The following is a 17,110-nucleotide window of genomic DNA, read 5'->3' on the forward strand; positions in this document are numbered from 1 at the left end:
AAAAAAAAAAAAAAAAAAAAAAAACCAAAATAAACATCCCCATAAACATCCCCCCCTAAAAAAACTCCCACACAGATTCTCTCCAGTATAATTTCTCAGAACTCTAAGATTTTGCCACACTCATTACAATGGTAGTTTTTCCCCAGGATAATTCTGTAGGTTTGAAATACTGCAGAAAGTCACCCTATGTTAAAGTTCATTTATAGGGTTGCTTTTTCTCCTTAGAAGAGTATTTTAAAATTTAATAAATATTACATGGTACTAAGCCTATTTCTTGAAAATGGAAAATTCACAGTAAAATTTCAAACATGATGTGACTTCTGATTCCATGTAGATGTTTGGTAAACCTGTCAGTTCTATAATCTGTAAATTTAATCCCAACTTCACAGTCTCATACTTCCTCCCTCCTTCCCTCCCTCCCTTCCTTCTACTTTCCCCTCCCCTCCCTCTGCTCCCCTTTTTTTATAATAGAACAAAGCTGGGTGGATCCCACATAGTACACAGAATGTGTGCAGTTAATTCAGTGCTACAGTTACATCTCTATCTTCTTGTCCATCCCAGTCAAGACCTAAGCTTGTAAATTTGAATAGTAGCATTGGATTGGAATTTAAAATAAAAAACAACCAGATTTTCTTATGTGTTTAATGAGGGAGATAAGAAGACGTGTTTTCTATTCTTGGACTCATTTTAGTTTATGAGATTGATATATCTCATGCCAAAACCTCAACTTTAAATCAAGATTGTCAAATAATTTCCTTGTGTGATTTTTTTTTCTTTTAGCAGTTACAGAAAGAATGTCTAAATGACTTTAGAATTTTGTTAGAATATACTTCAAGTCTTTGAAGACTATCATAAACACGCATCTATATGTAAGGCATTAAATAAATCTCTTGGCATTAGTGTTTTGATGAAGGGATGTCTAATTGTTCTGCTGGGTAGAAGTTAGATGTATCCCTCTTTTGACCCTGCCACTGACTCTTAGTCCTGGCTTAAATTTTCTTTTCATTCTATGCGTGCACTGAAATTTAAGTCCACCTTCAAAAATAAATGGATGGATGAATAGTATATCTAACATAGCAGATATATTATAGAAAGCCTCATAGTAACATTCCTTTTTAGCAAATTAGAAATAAGAATTGTTTTTCACATAATTTGGACAGCTTTGTTAGTTATAGGAGGTATGCTGGGATAAGCCTAGCTCCACGTGGCATGCAGAATCTTAGTTCCCGGACCAGGGATCGAACCCGTGCCCCCTGCAGTGGAAGTGCAGGATCCTAACCACTGGACCGCCAGGGATTCCTCAAGGCTAGCTTTTTTTTTTTTTTTTTTTTTTTTTTAATTTATTTTAGGCTGCATTAGGTCTTTGTTGCTGCCCGCGGGCTTTCTCTAGTTTCTCTAGCGGCGAGCAACTCTTCGTTGTGGTGCACGGGCTTCTCATTGCGGTGTCTTCTCTTGTTGCAGAGCACGGGCTCTAGGTGCATGGGCTTCAGTAGTTGTGGCTCGTGGGCTCTAGAGCACAGGCTCAGTAGTTGTGGCGCACGGGCTTAGTTGCTCCACAGCATGTGGGATCTTCCCGGACCAGGGCTTGAACCCATGTCCCTTGCATTGGCAGGCGGATTCTTAACCACTGCGCCACCAGGGAAGCCCCCAAGGCTAGCTTTTTAATTTTTATTTTACTGTTTACCGATTTGCAAAAATAGTGGTCATTTATATAACAAAGAAATAGTAATGAATTATTGGGTGATAAACATGCTCTAAACAAGCATTTGTCAACAGTTGTATATAATTATTTCCCCTCTCCTGCCACCTCTGCCATCCTTGAGCCAGGAAGAGCCTCGGGTCCACGAGCTGTGGCTCGCCACTGTGGTTTCAGCCATCTTTCCTCTTGTCAGCAGCCAGTTCTTAGAAATGACAGAAGAAAGCAACAAATTTACCCTCACTCTGGTGATTTGTAGTGAGCAAGTAGGAGAGGTCCGGTCACTCCCTACCTGTGGGTTCAGGTAAAGACGGCAGGAACAGTAGTGCTTCTTCAGACTCCCTAGTGAAATTTCTCATGAACGACAAAGCACCTTGGAGAAAATTTTGAAAGTGTTTCCTGGTAGGAAAGGCCTTAAACAAATGGCTTTTCCAATTTTATTTTAATGTCTTTGTACTACAGTGTTCTTGGTGTATCAAATCACTCTGTTACACAGTAGTCAAAGTCTACATAAAACTGGTAACAAACCACTGGGAAAATTGTAATGCTGTGGATGTTGAAAAATATAAATTGCTGTATTTACTGTGTGAATTAATTGATTGCCTACTTTTTATGTACACTAGAAATAGATAAATCCAGTTATTTTGTGCAATTTCTTTTTACCATCCAAAGGAGTAATTTGGCCGTACTGTTACCATTTGATAGAGGTTCTGAGAGAGACATTCCTCTCTCACCTTTTTAGCCTTGAATACTTTCTTCTTTATAGAGTAGCTATTAGGAGGAAGCATCCCAGTATTTTAGAAAACATATCCTATTAAGACTTCTTGAACCCATTTTTCCAATTTCCATGCATACTGAATCCCTGGAGAAGGTGGGAGGTGGCAGATTGGAATTGGGGTTGTGAGGAAAGACGGAGATGGTTTAATGGGTAAAAAAATTTTAATGTAAAAAGGTTGGAGGGCACAAATTTATGTTGGTGCCAGTTTACGTTTGAGTCGTTTTCTCCTGACATGCTCACCAGCCAGTCTTGAGGAGTGCTCAGAGCTCCCCACTGCGGGGCCACAAAGGGGTAGCATGGATGCTGCAAGATGCCGGTGGCTTAACATTGCAACTTTGTTTAAATCCTCTTATTTGGAAGTCTTGTCCAATGTCAGTATTTATTAGTGTTTCTAATGATTTTTTCCCATGATAATTACATAGCATGAAGAAATTGTAAGGGGCTTTCCTCTAAGACCCATACAGATGCTCCCAGGTCCCCCTAGTTTATCTCAGCAGACTGTATACACATGGTTTTCTGTGTCTGTCATGATTGGAAAGCACTGGCATAGAGAGCTGTAGATGGCCGGTTGACCCAAGGTCGAGAGAGGGAGAACGACTCTCTTTCCCCATCAGTGACAACAGCTCCCAAATCCTGGGTTCTCCAGGGAGCCCTTCTATATGTTGGAACCTTGGACTCGCTTTGAATTTTTCTGGGCAATTTTAACTGTCTGTGAGTCTGTCCTTTGCCATTTGCATTGATTTTAAGACTAATCCATATGCAGACAAAGGAACATTAAACATTTGAAGATTTCTAGTTAGTCTCTCCCCAGCCTGTGAACTCTTTGAATGCAGTCAGGTCTGTTTAAGTAAACTGCAGTGTACTTCCAGGTAGAGATATGTGTTGATTGCTTAAAGGCTTCCTGAAAACAGTTTCTGTTGTGAGATGATAAAGTACAGGCTTCTCATGGTTTCGTAGAACCTGTGGTTCGATTGTCCTAGTCTTGCCTCATCTATTTTTTTTTTTGTTTTTTTTAGTGGCTTAAAACACAGTTTTTATCTCTCATGGTTGTGTGGGTTGATGGGATTCAATTGGCCCATTCTTCCTCGGCCATGCCTCATCTATTCTTATTTTTGAGATGTAAGTGTTAGTTTTAGACAGGAAAACAAAACTCCTGCTTAGATCTTTTCAGCTTGTGGACTTAGGTAGAACTCTTTGCATTGTGCAGGAAGATTGGTGTTAGGGGATCGACGACAGCGGGTGACACTCTGGTGTGCTGGGTGACCGGTGAGGTAGCGCCTGGAGGGCCGGCTGCCCAGCAGGGACCTCTTCTGGGCTCCAGGGCACACATCTGTCCCAGATGAAGTGAATTCTGCCACTGGGATTTTTGATGTTGATTTTTTAGTTTTTGGTTTTTTGAGACACTGCTTAAAGGAATGTAGAAATGAGCAAACCTCAAATCCTTCTTGGAAAAAGGAAGAATATGAACAAGTGAACTTGATTGGCCAGTTTGCTATTTGAAGTTTAATGACATTTGGTTTCTAAAATGATCATTTTATCCATTATCTTTTGTATTTTACTTAAAGACATTAAATCAGTAATGCTTCAGGTGAAATAGATATGTTATCTTCACTTGTATTTCCCAGACATTGACTACCTTATTTTAGATTTCTAAAATAAAGGGATGGGTTAATTTACACTGCGTGTTTCACCACCACTAGTGGTGGTGGGATTTCAGCAGGACTCCCTGCAGCTGCACTTTGTATAGTTGCCTTAGACTGAGCAGGGATGTTCGCACAAGTGCCGACTATTAACAGGGTCTTCAAGGGGAATGCTGTTTAAAGAAAGACAGTTCTTCTGTTTAGCTTCAGTTCTAAACATTATCCCGTGTTCAGAAGTGGGTGAAATACGATTTAAGTAGAAAATTTTAGCTATGTATAAATTTGTTCCATCTTTTATACTTTAGGGAGGACTTTAGAGCCCTGTGGGTCTGGGCCTTTTCCCTCTAGTTCACTTATTTCCCTGTGATTTTAACAAATTATCCTTCGGGTGAGTTTGTTTCCTCATCTGTTAGGTGGGGCATTAACTGTGGACAAGGTTGTTGTGAGGATTAAACAAGACATTGTCTGTAGGTAGGGTTCTGGCACACAACCAGTGCTCTGTCTTTTGTATTTGGTTTATTTTTTTCTAAACAACTTTGATAATATCAATATCATATTAGAATCCAAAATATGCCTTTGTTCTTTTTAAAGAAAAGATTAAAAAAGATTTCTTGGGTAGTGTCAACTCTTAAAAATAATCAAAATTTCAGTACTCATACAATGGTTATTTCTAGTTTGTAAAGATACTATGAATAATAAATATGAAAACTTGTTTCATAATTAGACTTGTAGAGGAGATTTGAGTGGGTTTTTTTTTTTTTTGGTGATGTTTTGTTTGTTAGGTTTTGTTTTTCAGCTGAAAAATTAGATTTGAAACCGAATGACATGTGTTCATCATTCCTGTATGCCTGAGGAACACATTTTCTGTTTTCCCTGTACATCTCTACCTTTCTCTGTGATGTTTTAGCTACTTTAAATTCTGTTTTGTGGAACATAAACAAGTGTTTATGAATATGTATTAGTGAGAAGCAGATTTTTGACTTAGTGAACAGAATTAAAATTTGGTAACAGATTTACTGTCTTCAATTTTGATATATTCTTTTTCTTTGGCACTTTGAAACCATCCCTTACAAATTAAAAACCTCAGAATTATTGAATGTCCTGGGATTCTCCACTAAGAGATGGCTTGACTTTCAGAATTCATCTCACATAAACTATAGTGATGTGAGCCAGTTCACTTGTACTGGAAGCCTACTTGTGCAGATGGTTTCTCTGCCTTCTCCTCTGGTAGTTCCAGAATACGTTTCCTCAAATATTAATCTTACATAATTTCCCTCCTGAAAACTCCAGCGTTGACCCATTGCCAGTAGAACAAAATCCACACTCCTTTGTGTGGCACAGAAGGCACTTCAGGCTGGTTTTGACCTGATTTTTCAGCTTCAGCATCTACCATTCCTCTGTTCTCTTAATCCAACCAGAGTAACTTGCATGCACCATTATTTCTGCTTAGTGTATTCTCTTTGCATGGCAACCCCCAGCTAACCCTTTCAAACCCATCTAACGTAGTCTTCCTGAGTCTCTCGTGGACTCTTGGAGGCAGCATCAGACCCTCCCCAGCCCGCACTGTTCTTTCTTCCTAGGCTGGCGGTCATACCTCTCCACGCCCGTCCACCCGCCAGCATGAGCCTCTCAAGGACAGGACCACGGCCAATTCCGTGTCATGTCCCTGGCTTTGGGCACAGAGCCAGACCCAACTAACTGCTCAAAAAATGGCTTCTTCAGCCTGTTTTTCAAAAAGAACAATCTATACGTTTGCGGTAGGTTAAAGCACAGTGACGAAAATGCAGTAACAGAATCAGAATTCACACCAGGCGAATTGTATTTCTGTCCTGGTGCATGATGGTGAGTAAAGAAGCTCTATTATTACATGTAGGTGACTCGTGGGACTGGTGTATGTCTTGGCCTGAGGTGTGACAGGATGAATAGGAATTGCTGGTGTACTGGCAGACCTAACTTGAGAAATACCGGTGAACTTAGAGAAATCAACTACTGTTAGGGAAGCGAATATTTCATTTTGGAATATTTTTTACAGGAGTCATTATTGTTTTTGGTCATTAAAGTGTTTGTTTCAACATAGTTGTACTTTACCTTTAAAACTTGATGATTCAGAAAAAAAATTTTTCAAATCAGATTTGGAGTAGATTACTTATAAGAGCGTCTTGTTTCTAAGTATCATTCTCGCTAATATAATTAAAATGTAGTTTATGAAAAGTCTATTGTCACATAATTTCAGAGTCATTTATTGTATAAAGTAGTACTTTTGTGTTAGAAAATTCTTAGTTTTAATTGTAAATTACAAAAATAACTAGAAAAGTAGTTTATGCTTCTTACAAGTAATTCAAACATATAGAAATAGAGGAAACTATAAAAGCCTCATTCCCCTCCTTGTATTTTTTTTTTTTTTTTGCGATACACGGGCCTCTCACTGCTGTGGCCTCTCCCGTTGCAGAGCACAGGCTCTGGACGCGCAGGCTCAGCGGGCATGGCTCACGGGCCCAGCCGCTCCGCGGCATATGGGACCTTCCCGGACCGGGGCACGAACCCGTGTCCCCTGCGTTGGCAGGCGGACTCTCAACCACTGCGCCACCAGGGAAGCCCCTTCCTTGTATTTTTTAAAAATTAATTAATTTATTTATTTTTGGCTGCATTTGGTCTTCGTTGCTGCATGTGGGCTTTCTCTAGTTGTAGCGAGCGGGGTCGGCTCTTCGTTGTGGTGCTCCGGCTTCTCGTTGCGGTGGTTTCTCGTTGCTGAGCACGGGCTCTAGGCGTGTGGGCTCAGTAGTTGTGGCTCGCGGGCTCTAGAGCGCAGGCTCAGTAGTTGTGGCCCACAGGCTTAGTTGCTCCGTGGCATGTGGGATCTTCCCAGACCAAGGCTCAAACCTGTGTCCCCTGCATTAGCAGGAGGATTCTTAACCACTGCACCACCAGGAAAGTCCCCTCCTTGTATTCTTTTTTTTTTTTTTTTTTGCGGTACACGGGCCTCTCACTGTTGTGGCCTCTCCCATTGCGGAGCACAGGCTCCGGACGCACAGGCTCAGCGGCCATGGCTCACGGGCCCAGCTGCTCCGCGGCATGTGGGATCTTCCTGGACCGGGGCACGAACCCGTGTCCCCTGCATCGGCAGGCGGACTCTCAACCACTGCGCCACCAGGGAAGCCACCACTCCTTGTATTCTTGCAAACTTTTTCTGTACATTTATAAACTTGTATAACGTATAAAAGTATATGTTTATATGCACACATACAAACATAACAGTATTTTTAAGAATATATGGCCTCTACTAATAAATTTTCATTAATTGGAAAGTCTGGCAATGTTTTCTATTACCAAACATAGTAGTTTCTTGTAATGCTTTAATTGAAAGTAGAAGTTCATTTGATGGTATTTGCACACATGAATTTGGTACGACATACTGACTGGAAGAGAGAGGGACTAATACGGGCCCAGTTGGTAAATTAAATCACTTGTTTGATATCAGCAGGAATTCTCTGATGCTGGGAAGGTTAGAAAGGAAGCACTTAAGTGTGCCAAGGATTTTAAGAGTTGGACTTGGAGGCAGGAGGTGAGGGTCTGCCCCTGCCCATGGTTGTGTAACTCGAGGCCTGTCTGCATGGTCGTGGTGGTGGCTGTGAGGATGGCTGGGCGTGTTCCCAAACAGGAGCAGAGCAGGGTCCCCTCCAGTGGGGCTGCACTGGGCACTGGGCAGGGTTGGGGGGCTTGATTCAACCTAGGGCTCTTCTCATGCGCTTGTTTCTTCTACCCTGTCCCCTTCTTCCCTGGGCAACAGTGTTTTAAGTTTTTGTTCATTTTTTATTAAAAATTTTTTAATATACCCGCCCCCCACAAGAAGAATGGTAGCAGTTGTACCTGCTTTTCTCCATTTGTACTTTCACTTAAAAATAAATCCTGGGGCCCTCCCTGGTGGCGCAGTGGTTGAGAGTCCGCCTACTGATGCAGGGGACACGGGTTCATGCCCTGGTCCGGGAAGATCCCACATGCCGCGGAGTGGCTGGGTCCGTGAGCCATGGCCACTGAGCCTGTGCCTCCGCAACGGGAGAGGCCACAACAGTGAGAGGCCCGCATACCGCAAAAAAAAAAAAAAATTAAAAAAATTAAAAATCCTGGGAGTTATTCCACAGCAAGTATTCAAACAATTCTGGAAATCACTGCTGTGGAGCCCCTCCCCACTTCTGTAGCTGCGCAGCACTTCAAGTGTGGGTGCAGCATCTGTTCCACCCCGCGGTCCTGGCCGCTCCTGCCACGGGCAGTGCTGTGCATGCATCTTCTTTGTAGAAGAGATTCTCAGAAATGGAATTGCTGGGTCACAGGGTGGTTGGATGCACATGGAATTTTGTCATTACTACTTAATTATTAATTCGTGTTGATGGATACTAGCTCTTTCCTGGGAAGGAGTTTGAATGTTGAGTGAAACCAGTCTTAAATTGCTCTCTTCTTAGTCTTGGGTGGAACACTGGGTCTGGTAACAGTGTTTTATTGTGAACTGCTATTGTGTTTGCTGAACTTTGCCATCGGCTGTTTCAGGATTTGTGTAACCTCTGGAGTTACTCGATGAATCACTATTAAACACAAAATTTTCTACTTCTGGCTGGCACTCAGGACCTCGTACATTTAAGGCATGGAATCGGAGTTTCAGGCTCTACTCTGATCGAGTGTGTCCTCCTGAGGGCTCGACGAGCTCCACGCACTTTGCACATCCCTTAGTAGCGAAGTGGCCAAAAACATGAGCAGACCAATCTGGTTTTCATCCCCATTCTGGCACTAGTAGCTACCCTGCAAATATGGGATAGTAATAGTTCAAATTTGTAGATCTGTTGTAAGAATTAACTCAGATACTATGTGCGTGACTAGCTTAGCACAGAACCTGCTGCATAGATAGCAACGCATACTAAGTAAATGGTAGTTACTTGTATTATTTTACACAAGTATAGTTTGTGGCTTAGTCATGTTGCCCTCATTGATCTTCCAGAAACCTAGTTCAGGGGAGATTTACAATCTGTCCGTTGGCTGTCCCTCGGCATCTGTCTTCCCTCACCTTCTGCTCCTCTGAACCTTTCAGCTGAAAGGCCTTGAAGAGGGCTTGCCCTCCTCAGCCACCTCATGCCGCGATCTAACCCTCTTGTGGCCTAGCCCAGCTAGTCTGGTAAGCCCTCCAGTTCTCCCCACCCCCAGCCCCAAATGCCTCCTGCCTTCTGGGGGGAAAGTGCAGTCCAGTTCCCTTCCAGTCAAACCTCTGCAGTGACATGGCCTCCAGATCTGAGCAAGCTTCGCCAGCAGTCCTTTCCTGAGCCCTTGCTTCTTGAGCGTCATCTTTCTCAACTCTTGAGCCTTTTCTTCATTCTGGAAGGTTGCTATCCATTTGGTTTTGTCCCAGGATGGATTCAAACTAACTTAATTTAGAAAAACTTGTTTGTCATGCTAGCCCACCCTCGGGTTCAAGCAAATTAAAAGCTTCACATCCTGCAGCGTAAAGGAGTAGGTCTGCTTAGGCACGTGGACGTGGGGCAGGTGGAACCTGCTGTGGCCTCTCCGTGAAGCGGTGTGACCACAACAGACATGATGACGGTGGCCTCTCCGACCTGGACCTGGCTGCTTCCGGCCCCATTCCATGGTTTGTGCTTAGAGCCCAAGCCTGAGAGTAGAGTTGGTCCTCAAAGAGGCATCTTCTTGGGGACACCCCACCCCACAGTAATATTCCCTGACCAGCTCCTCTCAGCCAGAGGATGGGGTGGGGCTTGTCTTTTACTGGCTACAGTATCTGTGTTACTTAGGAAGGTAGGTGTGGCAGTTCCAGACCATGTCCCAGTCACCGGTACAAACCTGCCTGAGATGCATCGTGCAGCTGTGCCAGAACTGCAGTTTTCAGGATGTTAGTGTGGCCAGCGTGTTCTTCTTTCTTTGAGGGGTGGGGGAGTACGGAGCATTTCTCAGAGGAGAACTCCCTGCCCAAAACAGCTTTAGCCTTTTTCTGCAGGGGTTGTTTTAACACCACGTAGGTTTTTTCCTACCTCTGTGCTTATTTTCTCCAGTATACAGGCCCCATCATGGAGAACCATTAGAATTCTAATCCTCATCTGGGAGACGGTGTGGAGAGGAGCCGAACATGGAAGATTTGTGCTGGCTCCTTTGGGCCAGAAGGGGAGGGAAAGGTGGGCTTCTGAGGCTCTGAGCCTAGGTGCTGCAGGCAGGGGCCATGCTGGTGGCGAAGGAGGAGCTTGAGACTGTGCGCTCCGGGAGCCCCTCGGCCCAGTGGCAAGGTAGGCAAGGGCTTCAGAGTGTCCTTAGAGCGTGGAGAGCCAGGGCCGCGTGGTTCTGTGTAGGGCTTCCCAGCGACGGGCTTAAACAGCATTTTACAAACAGTAGATATACAGGAAGAATACTAAATGGCCTGTGTGGCGTTTTACTTAGAGTTGTCAGGAGATTGTAAATCGTGTGTATGTTTTTCTCTTAGGTTCATTTTCCAGACACTGAAAGAGCAGAATGGCTAAATAAGGTAAGAGAAGAATACTGAACACCAGATAGCAGTGGGAATTAGAGGGTGACATGCCATATTTCCATATTTGGGGATTTGGACGCTGACAATATGTGAATGCATTTGGACTTAGCGGGTTGGCTTCTGCTCTCAAAAGAACTCGGTCATAACTGAGACATTACTTTCCTTTTCTAAACAGTGCAGACTGTTTCTTTGACATGAGGAAGTTAATGATATACTCATAGTTGGATGTTTGGCCCTGTGTCTTCTTTTCTGATCAGCTACTGCTCAGATCTCTTTTATGATAGTCATAAGCGAAAATTTTGGAACATTATTGTGAAGAGGGCAATAACTCCCAAGAAATCTAGTGGTAGATAATCTTTTTTTTAAAGGTTATGTTTTTAGATCATTATACTTTGAAGTAGATCTCTTTTATCTCTATGTTTTATATATCCTTAGAGTTATATAGTAAAAACTAATGTGAATAATGATTACCCAAAAAGTAATCACTAGAAGTTAGTCCATCCTTAAAGAAAGCTCATTAATGTTGAGAACGATACAGTTTTAGAAAGTTTTTTAGTAGTGAGTTGAAACCACAGGATTTTCTGACTTTTTAGCAATGATTAAATGTGATGATATGATTAAACAGCATATTTAACTAGAATAACTAATTCCTGCAACATGTTGGTTGGTTAATCAATAGTTTACAGTTGTAATACATTTAAAAATTTTAGGTGCGTAGCAAAAAGGACGCCCCCCCCTTTGCTTTTCAAAAATTCTGGTAAACTATAGGAGCATAATTTTCCATGACGACTTAAGTACTATACCATCTTGTTTAACCTGAGCTCTTTCTCCTTTTCAGACTGTAAAACACATGTGGCCTTTCATTTGCCAATTTATAGAGAAGTTATTTCGAGAAACCATAGAGCCGGCTGTGCGGGGAGCACACACCCACCTCAGCACCTTCAGCTTCACGAGGGTTGACGTGGGGCAGCAGGTTTGTTTCTTCTTAAGTGTTCTCACCTGTGCACAACTGAAAAGAATGGTAAACTACCTGAGGCTGTCTCTAGAGAAAGCTGTTTTGCAGAAGGCTGGCAGTGTGTGCGGGTCCTCCCCAGGTCTGCCTCCCATGGGGCCCTCTCCTCCTCTGTTGGGGCCTCGCCTCGTTCGTCCACTGTGGTCTCTTGGCCAGTCCAGGTCCGTCGGAGGTCCCTCAGCCCCAGAGAGTCTCTGCCCCATGTTCTTCTGTTAGAATTACCTTTGTACAGCTTTCTACCATCTGTCCTGCTGGAAAGGGAGTTTGATGTATAAGGATGATGAGACTGACAAAAGCTGGAGGTACCTGCTCCACCACAGCGTTTACAACAGCAGCTCAGGCTCCAGTGCTGGGCTTGCGGTGTGGCGGTAGTGACACAGGGGAAGGGAAAGGTAGGCTTTGTTGTTGGAATCATTATATACAAAAGAAAGTCACTAATTCCAACACTGCTAGGAAGCCTCAAGACCACCATTAAGGGCAAGTTTCCTTTTTTATGTTTTTAAGTCAGTGTTTACAATAATTAGCAACAGTTGAAGGTAATATTTTTTCTGTTGAGGTGTAATTGACACATAACATAGCATTAGTTTCAAGGTAACATTGTTTTGGAGTTCAGTAGTCCTTTAAACTCACACACCAGGGCAGAGCCCGACAACCCACTCTCACCACGCCCTGCGTCCCGATGTCTGTGCTTCAGCCTGTCGGGGTGTTAGTGAATGTGGCTGAGGACCATCTGACCCCCATCCATGTCACTGCCCCCAGACACGTTCCCATCCCACACTCCCCAGGCTGTCAGTCACCCTTCCCCATCAAGGCCTATTTTCTATGGGCAGAGAATGCTCCTTCTCTTCCGCGGTGCCTCAGGTGTGTGTGTCCTGCCACGCTGTGTTGTGCAGGCCGTTTGCCCGCTTGGCTGTGAGGTCTACAACACACTGCGAGTCGGGGTGTGGGCATCCTTTTGTTTGAGCACACCAGGCCAGCACAGGACCACCATGGGACACTACCTTTAATTTTCACTTTACCTCAGTCACCTCAAACGATCACGACAAGAGGGAAGACACAGCTACAAGCTAGAATGCACGTGACTGTGAAGGGCGGATGGTGACTAGCTTAGGCCTCGACAGCCGTGTAAGGTCTCTGAGGCGCGTCCTTCCCCTGCCTGCCCCTTATCCTCTGGCCCTACAGTCACTGTCTCCCTCTGGCTGGCGTTTGTGTCTCCAAGAGTTAGGTAAGCTCATGCTTGCGCAGATCTGGAATTCGCTCCAGCTGGGTTTGTCTCAGGAAGAATTACGTCCCTGTTTCACATGCGCTTCAGTTTGATGCTACGTAAGATCATCATCAAGGAGACGGCAGGAATGCAGAGAGTAGTGCGGGTTCAGTCGGGGAGCTTGGCGTCACCGTGGCTGCATGGACCTCTTTTGGGCACACAGGACCCGGGCTGTTTGATTGAAGGGACAGAAGAGAGGGGCAGGAGAACCCGAGCAGAAAAGCCCGGGACCTGGGACAGTAGGAAGTGTAGACTTAGAGTTTCTCCTGCAGCTGGTTGAGGAATAAAGGTTTCAGGACACTCACACTGTCAGAGTGAGCAGTAAGACTCCAGAGATCCGGTAGTTCTTCAGCTTGAGTTTTTAATGCTCAAATGTCATGTTGAAAACTTTCTTAGGAGGGGTTTCAAATCAATGGGAAAAAGGTTTTGAAATGATGTTGAAATATAGCATCTATTGTAGGTTTTCCTTTTCTTTTTACAGAGTCATTTGATTGTGACCTTGTAGCATGTATTAGGTGTTGAAACTATAGCTAGTATTTTTGATTCACTCAAAAGCCCCATTTTTATTAAAATCTTAAGAAATGGAAAATTATGACATAAAGAAAAAATGAAGGGAAGTTATATTTTAAACAATTAGTAAGGATGGAGTAGAGGGAAAGGATCAAAGTCATCTGGAAGAGACAAGCGCCCAAGGCTCCTGGGAAGGAGCGAAGCAGGGTCATAGCGGAGCTGTGTCTGTGGCCTGTGAGCACTTGCTGTGCCAGGCCGTGCTCCTCGACCCGCATGGTCCTGTGTCCTGTAGCCTCGCTATTGCCCATGTGGAGCTGCCCTCCTGACCGTGTTTTACAGATGAGGGCGCTGAGGGACAGGTTTAACAACTTGCTGGAGGTGAAACAGCTAGTACATTGTGAAGCAGAGGCGTTTTCACTCCTGTGGCCTGATGCTGAAGCTCGTTGTCTCAGCTCTGCTGTGTCACAGGGCTTGGTTTTCCTTCCACCCTTCCTACGTTTTAAGTAAGCCAGTTCTTGTTTCAGCCCCTCAGGATCAATGGTGTTAAGGTGTATACTGAAAATGTGGACAAAAGGCAAATTATTTTGGACCTTCAGATTAGGTAAGTTTGTATTTATGTCATAGTTAATGATGTGTGATGTCACTTAGCTCTACCCATAAGGTGGAGCTTATAATGAGCACATTTCTTACCTGCTGTTTGATGGAATTGGACTAACTTCTTGTTGAAGACCTAAATTTATTTACTTTCTGGTTTTAGTTCCTGGCAGCCTAGATAATTGCTATCATTCATAAAACATGTTAAATAAAAGAAAGTAAAGGCACTACAAGAAAAGAAAACGACAGACCCATATCCCTTGTGAACATTGATGCCACAATCCTCAAGAAAGTGCTAGCAAATTGAATTCAGCAACACAGTAAAAGGATTATACACTGTGACCAAGTGGGATTTATTCCTGGGATGCAAGGATGGCTCAACAAAGAAAAGTGATCAGTGTAATGCCCCACATTAACAGAATTAAGGGGGGAAAAAAACCCCTGCATGATTATCTCAGTTGATGCAGAAAAAGCATTTGGTGAAATTCAACACACTTTCATGATAAAAACACTTAAACAGGAAGCAGACAGAAACTACTTCAGCATAATAAAAGGCATATATTCCCAGCAAGCGGCATGCTCAGTGGTGAAAGACAAACCTTTTCCTCTGAGATCAGGAACAAGACAGGGATGCCTGCTTTCACCACTACTGTTCAACATGGTACCGGAAGTTCTTTTAGAGCAATTAGGTATGAAGAAAACGAAGTGAATGGCATACAAGTTGGAAAGGAGAAAGTAAAATTATCTTTGTACACAGGTAATATGATCTATGTAGAAAACCTGAAAGATTCCACAAAAAAAAGGTTTTAGAACTAGTAAATGAATTTAGCAAAGTAGAAGGATACAAAATCAATGCAAAAAAAAAAAAACATCAGTTGCATTCTATACCCTAACAACGAGCAATCCAAAAAGGAAATTAAGAAAACAATTTCATTTACAATAGAAACAGAAAGAATAAAATACTTAGAAATTAACTTAACCAAGGAGGTGGAAGACTTGTACAATGAAAACTACAGAACATTGCTGTAAGAAATTAAAGAAGACATAAATACATAGGGATACATCCCATGTTTGTGGTTTGGAAGCCTTAACATTGTTAAAAGTCAACACTAAAAGCAATCTGTAGAAGCAGTGTAATCCATATAATCATATATCTGATAAGGGATTGAGATCCAGAATGTATAAGGAACTCCTACAACTCAACAGCAACAAAAAAACAAATAACCTGATTCAGAAATGAACAAAGGACTTGAATAGACGTTTCTCCAAAGAAGATACACAAGTGGACACAGGCACACGAAAGGGTGCTCAACATCACTGTTAATCAGGGAGAAGCAAATCCAGACTACAGTGAGATACCACCTCACACCCATCAGGATGGCACCTATCAGAAAACAGATTAGTGAGGATGTGCAGAAATTGAAACCCCTGTGCACTGGTGATGGGAATGTAAAAGGTACAGTTGCTATGGAAACAGAATAGTTGTTCCTCAAAAAATTAAACAATTACTGTATGACCCAGCACTTCCATTTCTGGGTACATATCCAAAAGAATTGAAAACAAGGTCTCAAAGAGGTATTTGTGCACTTGTGTTCATAGCAGCTAAAACATGGAAGCAACCCAGGTGTTCATTGACTGTTGAATGGGTAAGCAAGGTGTGTTATGTACATACAGTGGAGTATCATTCAGCCTTTATAAAGAAGGAAATCCTGCAGTGTGTAGTGTCCGTCCTGCTACAACAGGGATGAACCTTGAGGACATTATGCTAAATGAAATAGGATAGTCACGAAAAGACAAATCCTGTCTGATTCCACTCATGTGAGGCCCCCAGAGGAGTCAGATTCACAGAGACAGAAAGTAGGATGAAGGCTGCAGGGGGCCGGGGGAGGCGGGATCAGAAGTTGCTGTTTAACGGGTATAGAATTTCAGTTTTGCAAGATGCAGAGAGTTCTGGAAGTGATGATGGTGGTGATGGTTGCGCAATCATCTGAATGTGCTTAATGCCGCTGAGCCGTGCACTTAAAAATGGTTGAGCTGGTAATTTTATGTATATTTTACCACAATAAAGAATAGTTGGGGAAAAAATTACTTAGGGGTCTGCCAGGTGCCTTGCCTGCATGGTAGAGAGGTTTTCTCTGGCTCTTGTCTTCACTGTTCGTGGGCGTTTTTTTCTTTTTCTTTTTTGGTGTCTTAGTGACTGCCAAGGTTCCGGCTTTCCCTGAGGCCCCGGCCCAGCTGTGTGCAGGCCGCTGCTGAGCTGCTGACTGACACACGGCTCCGCAGGGTTTGGTTTGTTGTTTTGGCTAAGGATCGTTTTATTTTATCATCTTTGAGTTTCTGAAGTATATTAATATAGTAAATGAACAGTCAGGACCAATTACCTTTATTCTAGAAGGGAGCATAGAATGTCGTGATGATGTGATACGGAAAACTCTGCGTCTTTAACGTATTTGGAACTACTGCAAACGCTGCTGCTGTCAGTGCAGTAGAAGAGGAAGCCCCGCGTGTGTCTTCGGGTCAGCCGCACCCTGGGAGGGCTGTCCACTAGGCCGAGGGTGAGCTTCAGGAGCGTGGGAGCCTTGTTCTCTTGTTCCAGCGCTGAGGGAGCACTTCATACACGTTCATTAAATAAACATCGGAGTGAATCTGCTACCGGACGCCATTTTGAAGATGCAGCCTGGCTTTTGTGGTTTCAGCAGACATGACGGCATACGCAAGTTATGCAGCTCAGATATTTATGTCTCTAAAAAGTCTGCATTCTGCTTTTTCCTGTGTTCCAGATAAGGACCGTAACTAGGTTACTGGCCATGGAGTTGGGGAAGGAGTAATTGAGAGCTATGAGGAAATCAATGATCAAGTCTTGGTGTGTGTGGGTGAAAACCTGTCGCTCACCATCTGCCTCTACAAGGGTGAGGCTGCCAGCCACTGCAGTTGCTGACCTTCCACACACCCTGAAAGGAGTTCAGGGCAGAGATCAGGAATGAGGCCCTCTGTGCTCTGGGAAGACTGGCAGAACAGGTCTTCAGATAGATATATTCAGGAGACGATGTTATGAGCCCAGTTTCTTGCATCTTCTCATAGCTAGAAAAGTACTGCTGTTAT

The 17,110-nt window shown here is 43.4% G+C and overlaps 1 protein-coding gene across 6 annotated transcripts in view; it reads left to right on the plus strand.

Annotated features, from left to right (window-relative positions):
- The window catches only part of ESYT2 (extended synaptotagmin 2), a 77,466-nt gene that overhangs the window by 19,563 nt on the left and 40,793 nt on the right, over nucleotides 1-17,110 (plus strand). For all 6 annotated transcript variants that reach the window (XM_027101351.1, XM_027101347.1, XM_027101349.1 and 3 more), the window contains exons 2-4: nucleotides 10,584-10,625; nucleotides 11,467-11,601; nucleotides 13,939-14,015. In XM_027101351.1, the coding sequence (XP_026957152.1) occupies nucleotides 10,584-10,625; nucleotides 11,467-11,601; nucleotides 13,939-14,015 (254 nt within the window). The remainder of the gene's footprint in view (nucleotides 1-10,583; nucleotides 10,626-11,466; nucleotides 11,602-13,938; nucleotides 14,016-17,110) is intronic.

The sequence above is a fragment of the Aethalodelphis obliquidens genome, unplaced genomic scaffold (genome assembly GCF_003676395.1).
Source record: "Aethalodelphis obliquidens isolate GAN/ISIS:26980383/991018 unplaced genomic scaffold, ASM367639v1 scaffold5, whole genome shotgun sequence".
Taxonomy (NCBI): Eukaryota; Metazoa; Chordata; class Mammalia; order Artiodactyla; family Delphinidae; genus Aethalodelphis; species Aethalodelphis obliquidens.